The sequence below is a fragment of the Synchytrium microbalum genome, assembly GCF_006535985.1.
Source record: "Synchytrium microbalum strain JEL517 chromosome Unknown SmJEL517_scf0033, whole genome shotgun sequence".
Classification (NCBI taxonomy): domain Eukaryota; kingdom Fungi; phylum Chytridiomycota; class Chytridiomycetes; order Synchytriales; family Synchytriaceae; genus Synchytrium; species Synchytrium microbalum.
In genome coordinates, this window is record NW_022158382.1 from 59,203 (window position 1) to 83,728 (window position 24,526).

Consider the following 24,526-nt stretch of genomic DNA (forward strand, 5'->3'; position numbering starts at 1 on the left):
ATACGATTCGTGGATGACGTCGTCGGGACATACGGCGACACCAGCAAAGCGGCGTTGGCGTGTTCGTGGTGGGGATTTTGAGGATGATGGTTTATGGTGACGGCGGCGTCGGTATAATACTTTGGATGCTTTTACTGCTGCACTGGTGCTGCCACTTTTATGTAGCGACTCGCGGTCTGATGATGTGCGGGTTGGGTTTATGGCTGTATCACTTAATGCAGCTGAGGCCAAGACTGGTGCAGCGTCTTCGAGTTCGTTCTCGTCGGCTGGTGTAGCAGATATCGGTGATCCATCCAGATTCAAATCATCGAGAGATCGACGGCGACGACGTTGTGGGATTGTTGCGTATGGTGATTCTTCAGTTAAAATAGGCAGGACTCCTCGTGGTACCGTACTGGTTGGCTGCATGGACGAGAAGAAGGTTTCTGCATATTGTTGGTAGCGTTGGCGACGATCTAGAGTGCCGTAGTCGGAGCTGGAGCTGTTGTCGGTCAGGTAGCCAGCTTCTCGTATACGTTTACAGTCTTGGCAGGTTCCTGTTTCGTCCTGTTCGTTCTCGTGAAGGGGACAGGAGCGTCGGAATGTGTGGAGTTTGAATGATACCGCACGATCCTATGAGTAACGTGAGATGTGAGTATTGAATGATGAATTCAGTACAAGATCATATCGTCTCCTTTTTTGCAATCTCTATCCATTACCTCCTTAGCAATCTGCCACACTCGATGAATCAAATCATATGAGGTATCTCGATCAAAGAAGGTGGCAAAGAAATACTAGAAGAGGACCATTATGGTGTGAGTCGATTGCTCATCATCTTGCCTGCTTTTTTGTTGTCTAAGCTCATACCTTTCGACCTCCACGTGTAACGAACTCTAAGGAGTTTGGTATCAACAATGCAATATTCCTCTTGTCGATATTGACTATATCTGCCAGTCGGAGCACCAGCTATGATAGAAAAGGTAGGGATAAGTCGATCGGCAAAAAAAAAGATTCAAAGTGCTTTGTTAAACTCACATCATGAGCCCAACCCAAAATGTTTGCATGAAAGCACAAATGACGTTCAGATACATATAATCGGCCTTGAATCAATATCTAGACAAGGATTATGATTGTCAGTATGCCAAAAACAACCATATTTCACCAAGACGCGCCTATTGACAACATACCTCCTTTTGCCACGCACAAGCGAAATCCTCTATAAGCACCTCCCCAGCGGGCACAGCAGCAAACAGCTCATGAAATTCTACATCCCGACGTTTACTAGCGTACGGCAATACAACCACCGGCTGAGTACTGCTTGCAGTTACAGGTGGATTTGCAGATGATGTCGACGATGGAGTTGACTGGTTTCCATCAAACGACGTGTTGATATTGAGTCCTGCGTTACTATCTGCAACATCCTCTTCATCAGCGTGTTCAATCTCTACCTTTGTGCGTACAGGGGTAGTTGGATACTGCAGTGTCGATGCAGATGGTCGTTGTTGCGTTCCACCTGATATAGTAGCCGATCTAGCTTTAGGAGGTGTTGAGACTGGTAATGATTCCGTTGAATGGTTGTTTTTCATGTTTGAGGAACGTGGTGGAGTTGTTGATCCATTGGCAGTTGTTGGCGTGGTTGGCGATGAAGAGCGACGTAGTGTGTGAGAAGGAGGGATGCCTAGAGATTCTGAGCTTCTGTTACGGTACGAGTTTATGCTCAGCATTGTTGATTTGTTGAATGGATCGCTGCCACGTTGGTCATCATTGTCAGGTGCTAGTAGATGATGCTTTCCGTTGATGGAGATGTCAGTTATGTCGGCTTCCTGGGTGTCTACGAGAGTGGCGGTCGAGTCCTGCTTGAATGAGTCGTGGACATCGAATTCGTTCATGGTTGGTATGTGTTGAGCAGGTCAGCAAATGCCATCAAGATGAAATGCCGCCTAAGAGGAGAGTAGTGGCAAGTTAGTTGGATGGACGTACTAGTACGATGAAAGCAGACGGTTCGTGTACTGTGGACCATGTTGTTTACCTCTAGTTTGCAGGCTAGGTTGTCAGTTCAGCCTGCTGTCTATTTGTGATTGAGACCAAAAGCTTGTTTCTGAAATTCAAGACTATATACACCGCAACACAGTATTGATCGCGACGTGTTCGGCCGTATCAGAGCTATAACAACGAATAAAAGAAGGATCTGATTGAGTTCTTACGTTTCCAGTTTGAAAAGTCGACACCTCCATTGCCGGAGAAAGATCACCCAAAAACTACACTTCCAACTGTCTATACGAGGATAACAGAGTCCGCTACGTGATGAACTGTGAAAATCACGTCGCATTGCCACTGCTTTCACCTTCCTGGACCGTCGAAGGTCCGAAAAGTTTGAGATCTCAATCTCCGCTCAAACAAACCCAGACTAGTAGACTTGCATTGGACGGTTGAACAGTGTATGGACGTGCAATATCTAATATGGGCTCTCTAGAAATACTGTCTCAAGTCGTTGGCTGGGTAGGTCTCATATCAAACATTTGAGCTGTTGTTGTTTGATCCTGTTTCGTCTGATCTTCTTGTTGGTCCTTCGTTACTAACCATCATATCGCTTCTCAGGCATACTTTGTAGCATGGAGTATCAGCTTCTATCCTCAAGTCATCTTGAACTACAAGTAAGCCCGTGTTTGGAGCAACATCAATGAGCAAATGTTTGCGTCGATTGGAAGCTTGTCTGTTTGATATGCAAGCCACAGTTCTCATTCACTTTATAATTGCTTAGAGTCAAGACTCTGTTTGAACCTCTAACTCACAATGTCCCCTTTACTCTTTTAGGAGACTATCTGTAACAGGCCTCTCCCTCGACTTCATCGCCCTAAACCTGCTCGGCTTCACGTGCTACTCCTTCTACAACATCACATTCCTCTTCAGCACCACTGTCCGTGACGAATACCGAACAATCAACGACGGCCAAGACCCTTTAGTGACAATCCACGACGTGCTGTTTGCATGCCATGCAACGCTCATAACAATGGTAACAGCCGCGCAGTGTCTCGTATATCAGAGGGAACCGGCACAGAGAATCTCGAAACTCGCGAGGGCGTTTGTGATGTGCGCAATTGTGGGTGTTGGCGTGCTGGGTGTGAATGTTGTGTGGGGGCATACGTGGGTTATTGATGTGGTGTATTTTACCTCGTATGTCAAGGTGTGTTGGTAAGAGAAGTGAAAACGACGCTTCTATTAGCCGTATTCAGTGAACGCTCTTTTTGCCTCAATCTTCCAACACACAACAGTAACACTTCCAATCTGTCACACCAACCACAGATGGCAGTCTCAACAATAAAATACGTCCCACAAGCGTACCTAAACTATAAACGCAAATCAACCATCGGATGGTCAATAATCAACATCCTCCTCGATTTCACCGGTGGGATCCTCTCGCTAGCACAGCTATTCATCGATGCGTCCATACAGGGTGGATTTGAGGGTATTGTTGGTGATCCTGTCAAGTAAGTGCATGTCGCATATAATTCGACTGTTATTCAATTTTTTTGCTTACTACTTCTATTACGCTCTCATGGTATAATGTATCATTGCATAATGTATCATGGACAGTAAGAGAATTGATATCTCACCTTCATCATTTAACTATAGGTTTGGACTGGGTTTCATCAGCATCTTATTCGACATAATTTTCATTTTTCAGCACTATGTGCTCTACCCACGGCGGTTCCTGCAAAGCAGGTCCGGCATTGAAACGCCGAGACTGCACGAAGAGCTGGACGAGAGCAGCAGTCCATTGCTAAATGGAAGTAGTCTGCGAGAATGAAACACCACCAGTTGTTTTCGGTTTTAACTATAGTTTTGTTTATATATGATGTAAATATATGACTTTGAATTGCATCAGGCACAAGTTTTTTTTTTCATGCGATAAAAAATTATTGGGGTTCTTTAATTTCAAAAATTCAAAAACGAGGTATTCTTTTTAACTCTTCATTGGTACTTTACACTGGACACGAGGTCAAATTCATCCCCCAACGTCGCAACCCATTCCTGGAAGCTCATTGTGCTAATCGATCCATTCGACGCCAGCTTGCTCATAGCCGGCAGCGTTATATCATGGAAGCCTACAGATCCGGCTTTACACATCCATTCGTCTGTGTCTGATGGTGTTGATGCTTTAAGGGTATATGCTGGCTCTTGTTGTGGTGGTGGGCATGGAGCAGCCATTGACATTCCACCAAGTATTGTACTGTCTTGTTGGTCGATTCTCATGGCATTTGTATCCGGTTCTTGAGTAGCACATTCAGGCTCGACTTTAACATACGTATTCCCACTCATAGCAGCATGAGTCTCCAGCAAGACTCTCAGAAGCTCCAAATCAGAGTGTGATAAAATCTGCTGCTGCTGTACTTGCTCATCGCGTTCTTGATCTTGAATTACTCCCTCCGTAGCAACATTATCACACACAACGGAACCACCACCACCCACTGAATCCTCAAACACGAAATCCACAAAGCTTTCCGACGTTACTGGCGGTGATGGGTACTGCAGTGTTGCTGGATCAACAGACATATCTGAGGGTGTAGCTGTTCGTGACGATGTGGCTGTTCGCGAGTCACGTTGCAGACTCCCATTATTACCGTTCCTTCTCCCACCATGCTTGACTTTTGCCTTGTTTACCGTCCAAAGAAACCCCTTTCCTGGGCGATTGAGCGGACGCGGCTTCTTGACAAAGACGGAGTGCACGGAGAGGTTGTGCCGGATCGAGTTCTTCCATGCCGAGTCGGTTTCGCGAAAGTCTATGAGCGTAGCGTAGTGAGAAATCCAGAGCAAAAAGCGAATTGAGTCAAGTGATAATGGCCCACATACACGGATGCCGCTCCCGAATCGCATCATAAATCTCCTGCAGACTCAGCGATTTCGTGACACTGGCTTCAATCGCCTCCCTAATAAGCTCACTGTAGCTCGTCCGGGGCCGTGGATACCGTCTCCCATGTTCCTCTTCCTCCCCACCATCAGTAGCCGCATCACCAAACGACTGGGATATATGCCACGCCTTCATCGTCTCATACATACACTCCACCGGCTCCTTGATAACACCACTTTTTTTAGCAGGCGATGCAGCAGCACGCACCGGCGACGGTGCACGCGACGGGTTGCGTGAATGCATGCGGGATTGTAGTCTTGTTAGCATGCGTGGTGGTGACGATGTGGGTGATGGTGCTGCACTGCTGGTGATTAGGATATCTGGGATGCCACACGGCGGGTGCGTAAAGTTCCATGACATGGATGGTAGATCGTCATCGTCATTGTGCTCTTCAAGTGACGTTGAATGCATATGATGGTACTCGAGTGTAGTGAATGGGATCGAGTGTGTCAGATATGTGGTATCAGCGTGATGGATATGTGTGGCGTGCTGCTCTGGTGGTGATCTAGGTGCTGAATGGGTGGTGAGGGATGTAGCGCTCAAGTGCGTTTTGCCTAGCATTTTTTGGGGCGTGTGGTGGTAGATCTAGGATTGTGGATGGGGCTGATATAAGAGAGATTATGAGATTGAGTGTCGGATTGTTGGAGGGGTAGTTCGCCAATGCCACTGAGTGAAACGGCCACCTGCGCGATTTTTTTGTTTGGTGAGGAGCTTGCTTCCGGGGTAGAAGCATGACGAGAGGTAAAAGCAGCGGACGTGGCGAGGAGAGAGTAGCATGCTGTATTCTTATATGTGAAATGTGAATGGAGTTGGATTTTATTGCTTGTATGTATATAGCTTGAAACGCGTCCAACGATGTGGTTACCGGAAATCCAACGAGATCTAAGTAGCTCAAAAAGTCGGGAGACCAAGCAAGCCACACAAACTATTTCATTCTGATATATACCAACCGATTGACACGCACTTACAGGTCTCTCCAAAACGGAGCCAACGGAAACCTCGACATGAATAAACCAAAAAACCAAAAAAACGTAAATGACGGACCTGAATACTTGTGAAACTTAGGACTTAAGAGTGTTAAATTCTAGGGAAGCACTAGGATTACTTAGTATTGGAGTGTCGCTCGTTACATGTAAGATAGTGTAATTTCTGTTTGCGTCATTTCAGCACATACATTTTTTCTGTGCTTGGGAAACTTGGAATAGTTGGTACTAACACCTAGAACACAATATAGAATCTCCTTTGGATGTGCTCAGCAGTGAATTTTGTTTTTGAAATCCCCGACGTGTGTCAAGAATCACGAAATGGAACTAGGTCTTCTTATCGACTATGAGGAAATACTAGTCAACGGTAAGAAAGTCCTCATGGACCAATATTGACTTGCTATATGTGCTGCTCTTGACCTGGTGTGGCTGATGGGACCTGGTTCTCCAGGTGTAAACGAAACCCAGATAGTGGTGTCGAGTATGTATTCTGTCGTCATTGTATCTCGTTAGGAGTGTAAAGAGAATCGGTCAGTGACGGAAGATAGCGGTGCTTGACTGTATGTGTGAACGAGATGGACTCAAGACCTCCACAATCGTCAAGCAATCCACTCCACATTAAGTGACAGCATTCACTCTTCATCAGTCATGGTTCGATTTGACATACAAAATAGCTAATGGTGACTTGCACTATTTAGCACCATCGTACATTCCAGACCTCAAGAAACGTTGATGTCGTCCTGATTTGATATTCCTGCACAAAGTTCTCAAACTCGACGAAACATAGCTTTCAGCGTATCTTCCCATGCAAATCGTTCCTCCTCATGATCTGAATGTATGTTACACCATTACTGGTCGAGCAACGGGGGGTCCAATGTTCAGTCATCGTAGTTCAAGAATGTGCAAGGTGGAGATGTCAACAAGATGGGAGCGAATTGTGGCATCATCGCAGCTTGTTTCCATATTTCTAGCTGAATAGACACGAGACCTTGGTTGGGAAGAGTAAGAAAATAAGAGTGATTGACTGTGATGTTCATGTTGGCACCGCAGATTTTGATGACGAGAGCTAGAAAAGTAAACATGACATAATGTCAGAATGACAGAATCAATAGTATATAAGCGGAAAAGCAAAAGTAATCCCGTGTAATTGATCTTGTACGTTGCAAGTCTTCCTCATCACCAACCTCCAACAACATTCACAAATATCGACTTACGATGATGAACAGCTACAACGACAATGGCGAGCCTCCGATCCCAGGTTTTGCATCTCCCGTCGTAGTCTCTTCCCATCCACCTGCCACCACTCAACAACAACAACCAGCAAATCCAAATCCAAGGAAGCGAGCATTCAACATGGAAGAATCCCTCGCAAAGGAAAAGAAGCATATCCCCATCATAACAACCTCACAATCTAAAAAGGTCAGACACTGTATTCCATTATAACCTACATATTGTAAATGTTGTCGACATTTGCAACATTTGAGCACCACACCGTAAAACAAGACAACAATGGAACTAAAGATATGGAGATTGTTTCTCTCTTATCAGATGTCCTCTCATATCTCCCGATGGGCAAAGATACAAGACGAGGTCGCGGCTACAAACAATACTCAAGAAGAGGAGGCTGAAACGCTGGCGGATAATGGGGAGGACTTGAAGGAGCCGGCACCAGTCGACTTGTCAGATGAGGCGTTGCTAAAGGTAGTGGTAATAGTGATGATGATTACCTCCTTGTCTTGGACATCCACACTGATTACGATCACATTTTTGCTTTCATAGAGACTGCCATCAGATGCATCCATAAACACCGAACACTCGGATATGACTCTCATGGCATGTCTGCTATGCCAACGACAATTCAAATCGCTAGAGGATTTAGCTAAACATCAAGTGAAATCGGATCTGCATAAAGTATTCATTCAATTTTATCGTTTCCTGTTTTGGCTTTACTTATACATACTCTCACATAGAAAAACATGACTGCACTCCGCACAACCCAAATAACAGACCTCAGAACAACACTATCGATACAAGCTGCCGCCGAAACTGCCAGATACCGTAACCGTGTCGAAGCTCGAAGACGGAAATATGCTCCTCCTGATTATAATCACAACAAGTCACGGTCTATGGTGGCGTTTCCAATGTCTGGTACTAGTGGTAGTAGGGCGGGGTGGAAGACGACGTCTGCAACACCGTATGTGCTACTTGCCAAATTTTATCATCTTTTTTGCTTGATACCAACACACTTTACACTTCACAGAATCGAACAACCAACCATAAACGGCATCCAACAAGACAATGCAGGGCGTCGCATTCTTGAAAAAATGGGGTGGAAGGAAGGTGAAGGACTAGGTGCCAAACGAGATGGTATCGTGCAACCCATTGAGGCATCTGGATATGGCAGAGGTGCTGGATTGGGTAGTTTGGATTATCCAAGTATTGGGGGTGGTGATTTCGCAGAGTCATATACGGATCAGACAAAGAGGATGGCGAGGGCGAGGTTGGATCAGAGTTGAGCATAATGGGATGGGACGCGATGGGGGTTTTTTCGCATGGTGGGTGATGTATAGGCAAAAGGACAGTTTGCATTTGTATACTATATTTGACCATAATAGGAATTGCAGTTTTAAAAGTAACTGTTGAACGTTTTCTTGTATTCTGTCTTACAGACGGCCAAAAGAGAAGAACGACGAATGTCGCATATCGAATCAATACATCGTATGTGACCACCCTCATCTCCAACTTCAACATTTACAACACAACGAGTCTCCCTTCAGCAGTTTGGAATAACATCACTTTCTTTTTAAACTCTCTACCTCTATTCCCATCCATACAAAACATACAAAATGCTACTCCTCCCCATCATCCCCTATAACAACCCTCCCCACCTTCCTACTAACTCCATAGCTCCTCCTCGTGCTCTCCCTCACATCCTCAACACTAACATCATCTTTCGCCCACTCCAGCACCAAATGCCGGCCATACAAATGCGTCGCATGCAAAGACTCGAACGCATTCTTGGCTTCCTGTTTCGTTAAAAAGTCTATAAATCCGAATCCGCGGTGGGAGCCATCGAGTTTTAAGGGCAGACGGAGGGATTTGATTTTTCCGAATGTGCTAATGAGGATTTTTTTTTTTGTAAGCAAAAAAACTGCAAACAAAAGGTGATGAATGGAACAACAAACAAGCGACAGATGGTCGTTGAATGATGTTGCAACGTACGAGAAGAGAGACTTGATATCCTTTTTGGATGCCTCGAAGGGTATGTTTCGTACGATTAGTTTGGTGCCGTTGGCGGCGATATCGGAGCTGTTTATGTTGCGGTTGAGGTTTTGGGTGGTTGGTTTGGTGGTGTTTGAAACTTTGAGGGTTAGTGCGTGGTTATCTAGTACGTGGCCCTGTGTAGAGAGAGAAGGCAGTGTGGGTGAGTTAATATCAGGAACATGAAAGATATTTTGTAACAAGGTGTCACATCCATGCTGTTCGTTGATAAGTTGACTTTTTTTCAACGATGACAATTCACAACTCGTATGCCAAAACCACCGAGACGAAACACACACACAAAAACTCACCTGCATGACCTTAAGCGCCTTAGCCGCATCATCCCGCACTCCAAACTCGACAAACCCAAATCCCATACTGAGTACCCTGCCTGTCTTTTTATCAGGCTTGGTCGCAACCCTCACGCTCTTAACACTCGGGAACTCATGTACTGGGAAGATATCCTTGAGAGCTGATTCGGTGGTATCAAAGTTTAGATTTTTAATAAAGAGGGTTGTGGTTGGTCCTGTTTGGGTGGTGAGATCCATGTCGTCGGGTGTTGCGGTGAGTGTTATTGGTGCTGCTGGTATTGGTGTTGGTTCAGCGGGCGCTGGAGTAGGTGCTGGGGTGATTTGAGGTATTGTTGTTTCAGGAGGAGATGAGAATGTGCCTGTAGGTGCCCATTCAAGAAAGAGTGGGAGGTGTTTGAATTTCGTGTATGCGAGGCTCTTGAATGCTACTTTTGCTTCTGTCGGGTGCATGTATTCCACGAGGGCGATGGTGCGTGATGGTGGGAGTAGCACCTATGCGAAAAAAAATTCGATGCTGCACTCAACATATGAGTTTAACTAAACGTAAAACTTACTCGTCCCATAGTTCCAAACCTCCCAAACAAATCCCTCATCTCCTCATCCACAGTAGTAGCGGGTATATTCTTGACCAGTATAACCGTATCGCTTCGTGACTTTTTCGATTTGGCAAACCCGGTTTCGAATGCGTCTATCGAGACACCGTGTTGAGCAAAAAATTGCTTTGTTTCGGTTATTACGTGGGTTTCTGCTAGTGCGAGTCGGACTGCCATGTCTGAGGATGATGGATCGAGAATTGCGGATTTGGGGACGTTTAAGGAGCGGGCCATGGATTCTACTACGGCGTCACTCTAACACATGCAAAAAACAACCCAGTCAGAAAACAAGAAGGATAAATCACGTAAATCATTTAGACCAAAACTCACATTCATAAACAAGGTATTCCACGTAAACGAATGCCCAGACTCCTCCTTCCTCTTCTTTTCCCTTTTTTGCTTAAACGTCAACCCATCATCCCCATACCCTTCACCATTACCACCATTCCCATTCTCACCAAACCCACCACCACCAAGCACCATCTTCTCCCTCCCAGGCAGCACCTCTAGTATCCGTCCCTGGAAAATAAACCCATCCAACTCTAGATATGCCTTCAGCGCATGCTCTGGAATCATATACGTCACAAACGCATACCCCTTTGGCTGTAGATTTGTCTTGTTTATTGATAAGTGAATTTCAGAGACGGGACCAAAGGGGGAGAAGAGCGCTTCGAGGTCTGATTGCGTGCATGCAAAGGCGAGGTTTTTGATAAAGAGACGGCCCGTGTCGGATATTATGGATATTATGTCGGCGGGGAGTGGCGGTGGAGGGGATTCAGATGCTGGTGGTGTTATTGGGGTTGTTGATGGTGCGGTTGTTTTGGCATCATGTATTATATCCATTAGCTCGTCTTCGACGTCGTCTTCTGCTTCGTCGTTCATGGGTGCGTCTTGTGCTGCGGTATCATCTACTATATCTATCGATTGGGATATTTTCGATTTGAAGTAGTCCAAGTCGGATATAGCTGGATTGTTTGCTACAGATTCCACTACTATACTAGTTGCTGCAGCAGGAGCATCACTCCTCTCGCTACGATTCGTTTTCGACTTTTTCATCTTTTTCACAGGTGGCTCTACAGCAGCTTCGACTACAGGTAGATCCTGATACAACGTATCATCGTCTCCTGCCTTGACAGTTTGACCATCATTCTTGACTGCCTCAGCATCATCCAATGCCAAATCCGTCGCCTTCCTCTTCTTCTTCTTCTTTTGCATAGCAGCCGGCACAGTCGGCACAGCAGCAATCATGTCATCGTTAGCCCACGTCCGTCCCGTTGCAGCTCTGGGTTTCATAGCCTGCATATATTCTTGGAACTGTGGATCTGATTCAGCAGTAGCTAGTTTCTGCATGAGTTTGGTCTGGTGATCGAGCCGTGCGACTTTTGCAGCTGCGTTTCTGGCCTTGATTGAGTCCTTTTCTGATATGACTGGTGCTGATGTTAAAGGTGTAGCGTTTGAGCCTGTTGCGGTCTTTTCATGGGCTGACGAGCCTTCAGAGTATCGAGACCATGGTCTGGGAAGTGATGGATCTCCAATCTATTGTATTGGGAGTGGGTATGGTCAAACGATCATCTTTTTTTCAAAGCACACAAAATGTTGACGCTTACTCGTTTAGCGAATTCGACTTGGATCTTTGCCGTGTCGATAAAAGTATTGTCGAAATACTGTTGAGCAGATCTGGCTTCTTCCTCTGTCTTGTATCCAATATAACCAAACCGTCGAGATCGTCCATCTTCAGTCGTGACCAGTTTGACATCTGTGATGGTTCCTTTCTTGCTGAAATGCGCCTTGAACTTGTCCTGGCTCATATACGATGGCACGTTCTTGACTACCAGTCGAGATGACGCCATTTTGGGCTGCTTTTCTTAGAGCGACCGGTGCTTCTTGTCGTTTGTAGTTTTCTGAAGAAAAAAGGTGAGTAAAAAGGCTTTTTGGCAAAAGACACGTATGGAAGCTAGTTCAAATATTTAAGTTTCGCATTTTAATTTGCTCACAATATTCTTCTTCCCTGTTTCTTTCCTAGAATCTCATCTACGATGCCACCAAAACGATCAAGAAAGATATCAAAACCAGTCACTCCCCACGTGTCTGCCAACCAGAGCACGTACTTTCCATTAAATCTCATATCATGGCTGCACGAAACGGACGGATCGCATCTCGTTCTACCTTTGATTCTCGTCTTTACCATTCTCATCAAATGGAGTGTTGGACTCAATGCATACTCTGGCAAGCTTATAGAAAACAACGTTGAATCTTAACAGTAGCGATTTGAATTCTAATTTATTCTTCAAATATAGGAAAAGGACAAGAACCCATCCACGGTGACTTTGAAGCTCAACGACACTGGATTGAAATCACATACCACTTACCCATCAACATGTGGTATCGCTACGATTTGAAGTATTGGGGATTGGATTATCCTCCGCTGACTGCTTATCATAGTTTGATTATGGGTGAATTGTAAGTGTGCGTGTTGCATGCCAAAAAATGCTAGTGTATAACAAATCTTTGTACTAGTGCAAACGCCATACAACCGTCATGGATTGCACTAGATACATCTAGAGGCATTGAGTCAGAGTCCCTCACAGTGTTTATGAGAGCAACTGCTCTTATAACCGAGTATTTGATATATGTTCCTGCTCTGATTATGTTTGTAAGGAATTCATGGTACAGGACACGGCAATCTCAAGTAAGGTTCCTATTGATATAAGTATGCTTTACACTTCTGATGCTATTTTATACAAACAGGATCTTTGGATACTGCTAGTTCTGATGCAGCCGGCGCTGATGATTATAGACCATGGGCATTTTCAGTAAGGGAACAAAAAACGTCATTACGATTCATTGCTATTATCTAACCGCATTCATTTAGGTACAATTCCGCCATGCTTGGACTCTCACTACTAGCAATAGCATGTTTCGCAAGCAATCGATACCTTTATGGAGCAGCATCATTTGTCGCTGCCATCTTCTTTAAGCAGATGGCATTATACTATGCACTTCCGATATTCGCGTGGTTGTTGGGTCGGTGCGTTGGTGGTGGTAGTCAGAGGTCACCTAGTTTCTCTCACGGGTACAGGAAGTTGAGAGGTTCTTATTTTGCCCGCACGGTTCCGTTACTAACAAGAGGTTTTTGTAGATTTAAACTTTTTATAGAGCTCGGAATCAGCGTCCTCATAACAACCACCATCCTCCTATCCCCATTCCTCGTGGCATCATCACCACTCGACGAACTCGCCCAAATCCTGCACAGAGTCTTCCCTATAGAACGAGGCCTCTTTGAAGATAAAGTTGCTAGTTTCTGGTGTGCCCTAAACGTCATCATCAAACTCCGGACTCTCTTCTCAACACAGCTGTTACTTGGACTGAGTACTGGATGTACGCTCCTCGCACTAGCTATACCTTGTGTGAATGCATTCGTATATCCGTGGTCGCTGAAACGATTAGTGTATGGACTGACAGCGTCGTCGTTAACATTCTTCTTGTTTTCGTATCACGTGCATGAAAAGTCAATCTTGCTGGCTGTTATGCCTGTGACTCTGTTGGTTATGGAGGAGGGTGCTGTGGCTGTTTGGTTTAATAATGTTGCCATGTTTAGGTAATTGTTGATACTGCCTTCATTTGGTTTTTTTTGCTTACAAAGCTTCTCCACTTAGTATGTGGCATCTGATACAAAAGGATGGACTACAACTACCGTACTTTGGAATACTGACTCTCTTCAATTTCTTCACGTGGTCATACTTTGCAGAGGAATGGAATGGGATACGATGGAGGATTGTTGTGGTATGTATCGTGTGCAAAAAAATCACCAGTCTATCAACTTAATCCTTTTTCTTGTAGCTTTCGCATCTTCTCCTCGCATCGCTACACGCACTGGAATACATGCTACCACCACCAGAACGGTACCCACATATACACGTAGTTGGCAATGTGCTGGTCTCTGCTGCACATTTCTGTGGCTTCTTGGTTTACTTTACGTGGAGGATGGTTCATATGCCACCACATGATGAAATTGTGGATAGGAAAAAGGACGAATAGTGGGATCTAGTTAATAGAAGGCCCCGTTTTGTAAGTATCGTATATAAATACATTAACCTATTTTTGCACATAAAGCCAAGGTTTCACTTTGCGTGAGTTTCGTTATTTGCTTTATTTTGTTGAAGCAGATCAGGTATTAAAACGCAAAAGACTCAGCCGTTTTATCGTTGTTATGAGTAGGAGGGTTCTCTATATCATGAGACATCCAAACACTTACCACACTTTACCACCACCTTGCCGAGGTCGTCAGCCATGACATCTCTCTGCAAATGCACTACAGTACGAGAGTGATTCGAGAAGATGGATGATTCGTAGGCCAGAGCCCAACAGGAAACAGAATTGAAGTGCCGGTGGTAGTTCTACCGCGCCTCTGGTTTGAATGACCACTCCAGCAATTGGTTAAATGGAAAGGTCAGAACGGACTGTAGCGAGATTGGTCAGAGACGCTTTAATCTTCGCATGACCTCACGGCGTGAGGAAGCACTTTAACGGAGTTGCGTGGTAGTTTTCAAATACGAGACGGGCACCTTCAATTGCTACCACACTATCCTCACAACGAGCTTGGATCTCACAGCTGAGGGCTTTGGCAACGTTGATCGTCTTGTTTCCTAACGATCTGCATCCCCACCCCCTCAACTCGGCAGCGTTAAAGTCAACATGTCAAGTCAACATGTCCATTTTGAAAGTCACTTCTGGCTGTGATGCCATGAGACTGCTGTCTTGTCGTGTTGCGTCAGTTGAAGAAAAGCAATCGACTGAGGTAGTTGGCACCATCACGGTTTCTGCTCAATTTAAAAATTCTCTTCGGGCATCTGAGCAACAAACGCAAAAATTATAACATGACCGATGGGATCTCTGTAGTCCATGAGTAAAGTCAGTATCGTAGATTTATCTCCAAATGTTGATCTTGACGGTTTGTTCAATCCCAAGTTCTTGACAGAAAGCTACAACCATTGCAAGTTCTACTCAAAATGTATGTATTAATGTCAGTATTTGGTGTTGAGGTCCTTCTTGGACCTCGGAATACATTTTTGATACTCGCAGGCCTTCATATTTTGAAAGCTCCCATCAACCCCTTTAAATAACTCAAAAAGTAAAAAAACGTAAAAGGACCATCAATTGCTGAACCGTCCTCTACTTTTCATGAAAGATGGTTTACGTCCTATAGCACTTTGCCATTAATCTCTAATTGCATACAGTCTCTAATTTCGTATAGTACTCATAAATCAATCTTTGTTTGCCAATATTCTTCATTTTATACAAGCATATCATGTAACGAACGTCAAAATATTTACTCCCAGTGCCCTGACAATGGATTGGGAGGGTGTTTCTTCATATCAAGATGTAGCCTGGGGGAAAGTATGGGTTATTATACCATCATTTTTGGATTGCACGTTTGGAATCACTTACTCTTTGAAGATATCTTCAGCGGTCGGTTGATGCATTGTGACTTCTTCATGTTCTCGTTCAAGTAACTCTGTCGAACAGATGTGATATTCAGCATCTGCCAACAACAAGTCCATTCTCTTCAAGCACAAACTTACCTTCACCCAACAGTCCAAGATCCTCGACAACATCACTACTAGTTCCAATCAACAAAATTTCAGTGTGGTAGTGATCCAAGAATGATGTGGGGTTGACCGGGAGGAACTTTCGATCACGGAACATGGATTGTAGCGCTGGTGGTAGGTCAGCTGCGTCTTTGGAAGAGAGGCCAACCCCTGCAACTGGAATGGATGGATTCTTGACAGAAATGATGAAGGATCCTTGGCGTGAGATGTCGAATTCCTTTTGGACTTCTCCTAAAGAGAGGACGGGCAGTAGTGAGGAACAGGAGATAAAACAAGAAACAGTATGGAGCAAAGGATGATTTACCAATCTCCTCCGGCAACTCCAATACGTAGGCCAAGTGAGTATGAGTCTTGTGCGTGCATAGCATGTACATGCCGGCACCACAACATCGAGCACCGGTCCAAGTCCTCCCTGTTAGAAAGGATTAAGAATAGTGAATTGCACACGTCTTGCACCCAATGAATCAATGTTTACGCTATCAAACCACCAAACCTGTTGAAGTATGTTCCTCCTTGAATCGAAACTCCAACTCCTTGCCGAGATTTTCAAGTCCAATACGCTCGTCAAAGACATGCGTGACGAATCCCCACTGTAAAGCAGCAGTGTGGTTAGACCAGTATCGAGTGCGCCAATAATGGCCTGTGAGGACTTACGTTTCGCTCATGGTTGTGAATAGTGGGAAGCCTCTTTTTGCCAATGATGATGACTCGAGTTTTTGATACTGGCTCCTCATGCTCGTGACTTCCTTGGTGGAATGGACGCAAGACCTAATGATTATGGAAGTGGTACTTCAGATGCAACCAAGTTTGGTGAAGATGTATTCAGTCCTTACAATGTAGAATCTCAAAACATCTCGGAGATGATGCGCCTCTTCCAAATCGGCACGCTAAACAATATGAGGGTATGTATTAGCAATCTCTTCAACAAACAATCCAGTCTGAACAACTAGAGACGTACTGGTCGGTAGAAGAAATAGATATGACCCGTTTCGAGCACGTCCTAGTCAACACGGTCAATCAATACATCCCAGGTATGATTTCCAAGCAGCTCCCCACACCTTTCCAGGCTTGTATTGAAAGTGGTCGCTCGAAAAGCCTAACATCCAGAGGACGTTAAGCCAACACACACACACACCGATGCATAACTCAATTCTCTCACTTTCAGGCTTTACATTGCCATGTTCATCATGCGAGCCACTAACACCAAGGTCAGTCTCAGATTTGAATTGCTTTGACGCTTCATGTTTTCCCTCCGCGTTGGCTCCAGATTCAGCATGACCAGAGCTCATAGCTGCAGGATGATCCACTTGTGACGGATCAACTGCAAGATGTTCTTCTGTCTTTGCAGTAACTTCTGCCTCCTTTTTGATGTCAAGCTCTCTGGCCGAGTTTGATGACTCTTAATTCAACATGATGAAAGTGAGCGTTCACTCTAATAAACATGTTGCCAAATGAACGGACATTCACGTAGTAAAGCTTACCAGACGAATGCGATTGTTTTTGTTTTGATGGAGAAGGGTCATGTACATCATCATGATCCTTTGAGACTTTCTGCACTTTGGTTGGTAATCCGGCTGGATGCTTCTTAGTTCCAGAAGACGTATTGTATGCCTTTATGTCCTTCGTCATCGTGCCAATGTCTTATATGCTTTTGTCTTCTGGGTATGTGTTGATGCGTCGAATGCGATCGTTGTTTTGAATTGTGCAAGTCAACACAAGAGCAGCAAGAGATATAGGACATTTTCATTTTCCTTAACTCAGTGAAATAATATTTTCGGATATCGTAAAGCAGTGTGCGCAAGACACGGAGCTAGAAATGGCGGTGGATGCGCAAGGTGCTGAACTCGAAAAATATCAGAAAACGTGGAAAATGAGTTCATATAGCTAAGTGCATCCGCTCACATTAAATTCATACCACTTATAATTCAGATACGACCTAAAGACACCTTCTTTCAGCAAGCCCATCTGTGGAAACTTCGTCGTTTACAGGAATCAAAAGCTAGTAGCAGCTCAAGCTCATATTAAAAGAAGTTCGCCAGATTAGAAATTTACTGCCTTGCTTCTCTGGACCCCAGTTCCATTCACTACTTTTTGCAGATTATGTTTGCACTCCAGCTTCCAGACAGAGCAACCTCTCTTCACATCTCGAACGGCTTCCAGAATGGGAGACAAGCTAACACTCAAGTATTATGCCAATGAACTAACGATAGCTCGATACGCTCCAACTGTAACTGTGTCTCCAGAACTTGTTGCAGCACTGTCACAACAATCACCCATCGGCACTATCGCATACACACCCGATGAACTCTCAATTGTCGTCCCAACTAGCATAGCTAACTTATTGCCTCCAAATCCTGGTCAGTCACGTTGCTGGTTTGAGCAATTCATCGTAGCATCAACTTGGAGTTTTTGCTAAAATGAATCAGCCAAATCAAACACAACAGATGCACGTGTAGACGAGTACGTGACGTTTAAAGTACAAGGACCACTGGACTTGGCTATGCTCGGAGTTATGGCCAAGTTATCGACAGCATTGGCTGAAGCACAAGTGTCGTTGTTTGCTATATCAACTTATGATACCGATTATATACTAGTCAACAGGTCAAGGTCGGCATTCGCTAGAGATGCATTCATGAAATCTGGATGTGTTGTGCAGGATGTGCTTTGAGTATGTGCCAGATGGTAGGGTGGTCTTGTTTTATTGAATGGTGCGAGGGATGGCAGAAACCATGTAAATTAGTAATTGTAAGTAATAATCACAGTATTGAGTACTATATACACGCAGTAGTAGCCTCGTCCACGGCAGAACTGTGTTCATCAGTCGCAGTCACGTCCTCGACACCTACAATTATCCGCAAATACTTCAGGAGCCACTTCTTGAGCTAACCGCAAGCTGATCAAGCTTAAACGAACTGTATTTCGAAAAAGATGTCTTACAAGACGAACGATGCGACCGTTAATGAGATTCTGGCACTCACGACCAGGCAAGTTGACTCATTTTCTTCTTTTCGTTCGACACCTTATTGACAAGGAACTAAATCAATGTTTGCTTCCTGTTAGACTATTGGATGCAGTAGCTTTTGGTGATTTTGAGCTCTTTTGAACCTGCAGAAGACAAGTCAGAGCTAACATTTGACATTTTGAACACAGGGGATTGGGAGAGCTATTCAATGGTAGTCTTCCACGTTCAACAGTTGATTATGAATCGTAGCAGTTCTAATTCATCTTTTCTATATCTAGTTATGTGATCCAATGATGACCAGTGTAGGCAACAACGCTAGTTTGCAAATGTCGGTTGGGTGACTCATTTCTCCCTCCAACACAGTTTGAACCCGAAGCAGGAGAACACCAAGTTGAAGGACTACTCTTTCATAAATTCTATTTTGATCAACGTGCAGTATGCCATCCTTCTGTCTTTCATAACTTTAGAACCAGCAAACAATAACACTCTTTTTACACCCCAGGCAGCAGTCACGAATCCCCCTATACACACCACCTTAATAGACCCACGAGTCCGTATCCTAGCACCCGGAGCTGCATGCATCAGTTATGTTAGACTGACACAATCTGTAACTCGAGACGGTCAAGCCTTTACAAAAAGCTCTCAAGAAACCAGAGTGTGGTCTAGAGACAGTATTGATGGAACGTGGAGGAATGTTCACTTTCATCGCAGTGGTTTTCCATCTGCGCCAAGAACCTAATTTGTTAGAGGAATGCCATACACTCAAATAGAGTCATTTTTTTGGCTGGACAACAAATCCCAAGTCTACGTCTCTCGAATTGCTTCAGGAGAAAGGTTAGAAGACAGTTGCCATATCCGATGTTTGATTTCAACTACAGGAGAATAGTTATGAAGGTCTGAATCTTGAATCTTCAAAGGAGATGAGTATGCCAAAAAAAGCCGGCACAACACAAGTACATTGGTCACGATCAGCCAAAATTGTCCCACTAAACGGCCACTACAACTCCATAATCCCAGAATCTTCTCTATGGAGATCATTCAATTCATACAGGTTGGAATTAGTATACACATCGTGTTCCTATTTAACTTCGAATGATGCGATTAACCAGCATATGCCTGCGTTGAAACAAGAGACCAACCTTTAAAAGCTCAACACTGTCACACCGGTAATCACTGTGACGAAACATTCGGTTCAGCTCGATCCAAGCGCGAGGCAAAAACCAGCCAATCGAAATGATCGCGTTCGGTTGCTTTTCTTTCCAGTACCGTTTCAGCCTATGGAATGAAATGAAGCTTTGGAGGTCAGACTTTCAAAATTGCGCAAGACTTTGTAACGCAAACCTCGACGTCTGGCATCGAAAGCCTGTCATGGCAGCACTATGTAAGATGGTGATGCCGTCACCCTACTCAGACTTTCATCCACAAAGGAAATTTGGGAAATAGCATTTTCATATCTCAGAGAACTCAAATTGAATTGTCGGAGCAGATTTCTGAGAGATAGTTCAAAACTTGGAAAGAAAACAACCATAAACACCCCCAACAACTCCGTCACACACGTTTGATTCCAGTTCCTTCTCAAGACATCTCAACACGTAAACAACCCAGCCGACACAGACACGCTTTTCATAACTGCTGAAACGCCTTCTATTGACTAGACAGCAAATCCAAAGTCCACATCTCTCCCATCGCCTCACGAGAAAGATTAGACGACAGCTGCCATACATGCACATGTCCTGACGCATCACCGGATGCGAACATATCTGATGGTTTGTTTGAAAATGCAAGAAATGTAATCCTTGTTTTGGGTTTCTTGTCCAGTTGTGTGAGTTGGAGGGTTGATGTTGGTGTGGTGGTTGATTTCTAGAGAAAGGGCTCAGAAGATTAAAGAGAAAACAAGACAAACGAAAAGACGTCGTATATCGACAAGACGTACCGACAAATCATAAAAGTACGTATGACCATCAGCAGATCCAACAGCATATACAGCAGGCCGTGTGTTCGACCATGCAGCGCAAGACAAGTCCATGGATGAAGGCTCGAATGTTAAAATAGGATTTGGCTATGGAAAATGAGAAGCATTCAGCTGGTGCCAAGGCCGCGCTTTTATTGTCTTCCATTTTTGTCAGACCTGTAGAGCAGTATACAGTCTCACTTCACGATCATTCCCACACGTCAAGAACAAATTCCGATGGAACGGCGAGCACGATATCGAATTCACTGGTCCCAAATGTGAATTGAATCCAAATATTATGGGATTTGAGAGCGGTGCATCTAACCAAGCGACATTAGAGTTGCTGTTTTACCAGTGATATTTTTTCGTTAACACCAACCTTCATTCTTATCAGATATTCTCGTCCCAGCAGCACCACACTTCAGCACAAACCCAGTCTCAGTCCCAACAATAACCGTATCAACAGCATTCCCAACCGTCTGCTGAAGCGCCAGCGCCGTGATTCCAACAGGGAGGTTCGCTTTTACTTTACTCAGTGATTTTTCCACTCGAGCGACATTAGCCAACATGATTCGTGATCCGGCGACTGGGAATGCCAAGTCGTTTGAGAAGGAGTATATGAGGATTTTTCCTTCTGTCGATGCCGTTAATAACTATAGCAACAAACAGGTGATTCAATGGTTTGATATTGGATTCCAGCCATCGTTCTTCTGACACTCACATCATACGTATTCGATCTGGCAGACGGTATCCACGCAACATACGATACTGACTCATGGTGCGCCAATTCACCGTCACCAGAAGTCCCAATAACTGGATTCTCAGTCTTGTTTGTGTCCCATATTATGACTTGGCCGTGGAATGTACCACCTGCTATTATCGTGGGTTGTTCAGGATGGTAGGCGATGCACATCACACAGGTCTAAGTAAAACCACATAGTGAGAATCAACAAGTCTTGGCAATGAATCTTTTTTTGCGTTTTAGGGCTACACATACCGAAACTTGAGCAGAGAAAGTGGGCTTGTCAGTAACGACCCGCCGACTCGATAGAGTCCAAGTTGAGATCCGGCCTTGATGGGTGCACCAGGCAGCGTGATCTCGTCGTCCATATCTGAGAGATTCATTTGAAGAGTGTCAAAGAAAAAAACAAGACTATTACGTGCAGAATCCTCACGATGCAGCTAAAGTAGTCCCACTATGCGACCACGACAGCCCCGTAACCTCTGAATCTTCATCCATGTGTGGATCACACAATTCATACAGTTTCGAATTGGTGTCCACATCGTCTTCCCATTTGACTTCGAATCCTATAATATCACAAATCTTGATGTTTGGATCTAACCAAGTAGCATGCCGAGAAGCCAAGAGACAAACCATCAAAAGCCCTAGACTGTAAATTCCGTAATAATTGAGACGAAACATCCCGTTCGGCTTTATCCAAAAACGCCACCAGTTTCTGCTGCTGATGCACATCCAAACGAATGTTTTGTGGTTGATTTGGTTGGAGATCCGTTTGAGTCTGTGTATAAAAAGAGAAACTGTTAGCATATTGCTCGATTGAAATTAGATTTGAATGGTGAAAATAGTTACAGATGAATGTAAATTCGAATTTGTTTGAGTCTCATCGTGTGTGAAACTTCTTGGAGTTGTTTGAGTGGATAGATCCAGCACAGTTTTGGGCCTTTGCCATATAGATCCAATGTCTACTGATCGTGGTTGACTGGAAGTGAAAGCTAGCATCATTGTATGCCCTGTATTGCTATCGCAATATCTTAGGAAATGTAAAATGACTCTACTACGTACCAGGACGTGACAGTGACATATAAAACAGCCTCGAGACACATCAAATCCGCTTCCTATGAACTGTCTGCGCTTGATAAAGACGTTTTAACGCGTTATATTAGGTGGAAGCTGTACACGCACTACCGCTGCTCGTCCTCTGCGTCTACCAACATCCAGCACAAGAACAAAAACGATCGCTCATACACAATCAGAATGAAACTGGACAAAAACACTATAATCGTCGTCGTATGGAGCATATTTGCTATTGGTGCAGCTACAGACCTGGAATTTGGAAGCATAATCCCAAATCAATTTATCGTTGTTTTCAACACAGACATTCAAGATGCAGATGGTAATGTGATGTTGTGGTGAACTGCTTTTCAATGCGTCATGATGATGATTATGAAATTGGAACATTCCTTTGTCCGTTTAAAGGAAACAGACAACCTGCCTGCTAACGCACATCAACGTTATAGTCACCACGCACTTTACCGAACTCAACCATACAATCACATCCATAACTCGCACTTCAGATACACATCCACTCTCGGACCCAGCCGTAAACATTGAAATTAACCACCTAGATTTCGACGGCAAACTCAAAGGCTACACTGCATTCATCACATCAGATGTCTTCATATCTGACGAACAGCTCGTATCGATAAAGCAAGCTATCTGTGACTCTCCTCAAGTATCGTTTGTCGAGCACGATCGTGTATGTGTTGTGAGTGATCGTACTGTTGGTGGAAGAGGTGGTGGTATCAGTGCTGCGTTGTTGCACTGGTATGGTCCTTTTCATCGATTGAGTCTTGGGGGGAAGGAGGCGGAGGATTTTGTAGTTCAGGAGGGTGCTGCTTGGAATCTTGTGGTATGGGACAGTGGTGATGTTGCTCTTTTTGGCAGCCCACCTGAATTTTCCTTTTTCCCATTTCACATAGCGTCTATCTCATCGAACACTCAAGGCATCGTCGGCTAGCACTTCATATATATTTCCTGATAGTGCTGGCCTCGGAACGACAGTGTTTGTCGTCGATACCGGCATCGACGTCACCCACCCACAAATTGCTGGTCGAGCTACCTGGGGTACTAGTCTTGTCCGTGCACCCAATACGACTGAATGTGAGTGACCATTCAACGAAAAAAAGATCAAGATCAGTCTCGCCTGCTAAAGGAGCATATCCTCTAACAATCTACTTGTCACATAGTTGTAAACTTTGACGACAACTCACATGGCACTCACGTTGCTGGCACCATCGCATCAACTACATACGGAGTAGCAAAAGAAGCTTCCCTCGTAGCCGTCAAAGTAATGGATGCTCGAGGTTCAGGTAACACTTCTACGATTTTGGCAGGCTTGCAATGGGTTCTTAACAATGCCAAGGAGCCAAGCAAGTCTATTATCAATACGTCTCTGCGGATGTCCTCTTCACGAGGTAATGTGCTTTGAGCCAACTTTTCTCATTTGCAAAAAGAAAACCGTCGTCTCTGGCATGACATTCACGTAATGAACCCTCTCCTCTCCAGCCATCGACATTACAGCAGGCATCATGCTCAACAAGGGCATCGCATGGGCAGCTGCAGCTGGTAACCAAGGAGCCGACGCATGCTCCAATTCTCCTAATCGGGTAGATGGAGTCATGACTGTCGGTGCAATCACATGGCAGGATATGGTGCCTCGATACTCCAACCAAGGTCCATGTGTCAATATATTTGCACCAGGAAGCAACATCACTTCCATTCTTCCACGTAATGGATTTGGAGTAAAGGTAGGTTGGAAGGGATGCAAAAAAACTGACAAGAATACGATGCGGACCCATTCCACTCACACTCGAGTGAACTTTCAAACGACTAGTCCCTCTAGATATTAACCATAACTTTTGTCGTATTAGAGCGGCACATCGATGGCCGCACCAATGGTATCAGGCGTAAGCATCTATTCATGTCTTCAGTTCCAGTTCCTCTTTCTCTCTTTCTCGGCTTCTCACAACCATCCACAATAGCTCTTTGCACTTGCTCGATCAGTACATCCTGAACTGTCATCGGTAAAGGAACTCAACGAGTATGTACTCAAGTATGCCACATATGGAGTCTTGGATGGTTTGAATACCTCTACACCTAATCGTCTTGGCTACTCTCGATTCCATTAGGTCTTGAGACATGCCTTACCTATATACCAACCCAATCA

At 44.5% G+C, this 24,526-nt stretch overlaps 8 protein-coding genes across 8 annotated transcripts; 5 read left to right on the top strand and 3 right to left on the bottom strand.

Annotated features, from left to right (window-relative positions):
* Positions 1-2,439: 2,439 nt before the first annotated feature.
* On the top strand, positions 2,440-3,787 carry SmJEL517_g04618 (uncharacterized protein; the record flags this gene model as incomplete). Its single annotated transcript, XM_031170546.1, has 5 exons — positions 2,440-2,478; positions 2,578-2,633; positions 2,794-3,163; positions 3,283-3,467; positions 3,613-3,787. The coding sequence occupies 5 exons, from the start codon at positions 2,440-2,442 to the stop codon at positions 3,785-3,787; spliced, it is 825 nt and encodes a 274-aa protein (XP_031023439.1).
* Positions 3,788-3,951: 164 nt separating this feature from the next.
* SmJEL517_g04619 (uncharacterized protein) lies at positions 3,952-5,449 on the bottom strand (the record flags this gene model as incomplete). The annotated part of the gene is made up of 2 exons (XM_031170547.1): positions 3,952-4,760; positions 4,831-5,449. The coding sequence occupies 2 exons, from the start codon at positions 5,447-5,449 to the stop codon at positions 3,952-3,954; spliced, it is 1,428 nt and encodes a 475-aa protein (XP_031023440.1).
* A 1,640-nt stretch (positions 5,450-7,089) lies between these two features.
* SmJEL517_g04620 (uncharacterized protein) lies at positions 7,090-8,387 on the top strand (the record flags this gene model as incomplete). The annotated part of the gene is made up of 5 exons (XM_031170548.1): positions 7,090-7,290; positions 7,420-7,572; positions 7,651-7,782; positions 7,842-8,065; positions 8,132-8,387. The coding sequence occupies 5 exons, from the start codon at positions 7,090-7,092 to the stop codon at positions 8,385-8,387; spliced, it is 966 nt and encodes a 321-aa protein (XP_031023463.1).
* Positions 8,388-8,720: 333 nt separating this feature from the next.
* On the bottom strand, positions 8,721-11,886 carry SmJEL517_g04621 (uncharacterized protein; the record flags this gene model as incomplete). The annotated part of the gene is made up of 6 exons (XM_031170549.1): positions 8,721-8,988; positions 9,094-9,269; positions 9,444-9,935; positions 9,998-10,291; positions 10,367-11,572; positions 11,644-11,886. 6 exons carry the CDS (start codon positions 11,884-11,886, stop codon positions 8,721-8,723), a joined length of 2,679 nt encoding a protein of 892 aa, XP_031023462.1.
* A 186-nt stretch (positions 11,887-12,072) lies between these two features.
* Positions 12,073-14,074, top strand: SmJEL517_g04622 (uncharacterized protein; the record flags this gene model as incomplete). The annotated part of the gene is made up of 8 exons (XM_031170550.1): positions 12,073-12,238; positions 12,334-12,496; positions 12,554-12,725; positions 12,785-12,849; positions 12,909-13,109; positions 13,176-13,634; positions 13,693-13,819; positions 13,877-14,074. The coding sequence occupies 8 exons, from the start codon at positions 12,073-12,075 to the stop codon at positions 14,072-14,074; spliced, it is 1,551 nt and encodes a 516-aa protein (XP_031023461.1).
* Positions 14,075-18,815: 4,741 nt separating this feature from the next.
* SmJEL517_g04623 (uncharacterized protein) lies at positions 18,816-19,346 on the top strand (the record flags this gene model as incomplete). Its single annotated transcript, XM_031170551.1, has 3 exons — positions 18,816-18,842; positions 18,971-19,031; positions 19,075-19,346. The coding sequence occupies 3 exons, from the start codon at positions 18,816-18,818 to the stop codon at positions 19,344-19,346; spliced, it is 360 nt and encodes a 119-aa protein (XP_031023460.1).
* Positions 19,347-20,251: 905 nt separating this feature from the next.
* On the bottom strand, positions 20,252-22,299 carry SmJEL517_g04624 (uncharacterized protein; the record flags this gene model as incomplete). The annotated part of the gene is made up of 9 exons (XM_031170552.1): positions 20,252-20,467; positions 20,541-20,666; positions 20,736-20,878; positions 20,938-21,211; positions 21,280-21,480; positions 21,556-21,670; positions 21,734-21,866; positions 21,934-22,078; positions 22,150-22,299. 9 exons carry the CDS (start codon positions 22,297-22,299, stop codon positions 20,252-20,254), a joined length of 1,503 nt encoding a protein of 500 aa, XP_031023467.1.
* Positions 22,300-22,554: 255 nt separating this feature from the next.
* SmJEL517_g04625 (uncharacterized protein) lies at positions 22,555-24,488 on the top strand (the record flags this gene model as incomplete). Its single annotated transcript, XM_031170553.1, has 7 exons — positions 22,555-22,693; positions 22,818-23,209; positions 23,280-23,460; positions 23,547-23,774; positions 23,866-24,107; positions 24,231-24,266; positions 24,342-24,488. The coding sequence occupies 7 exons, from the start codon at positions 22,555-22,557 to the stop codon at positions 24,486-24,488; spliced, it is 1,365 nt and encodes a 454-aa protein (XP_031023466.1).
* Between the last annotated feature and the right edge of the window lie 38 nt (positions 24,489-24,526).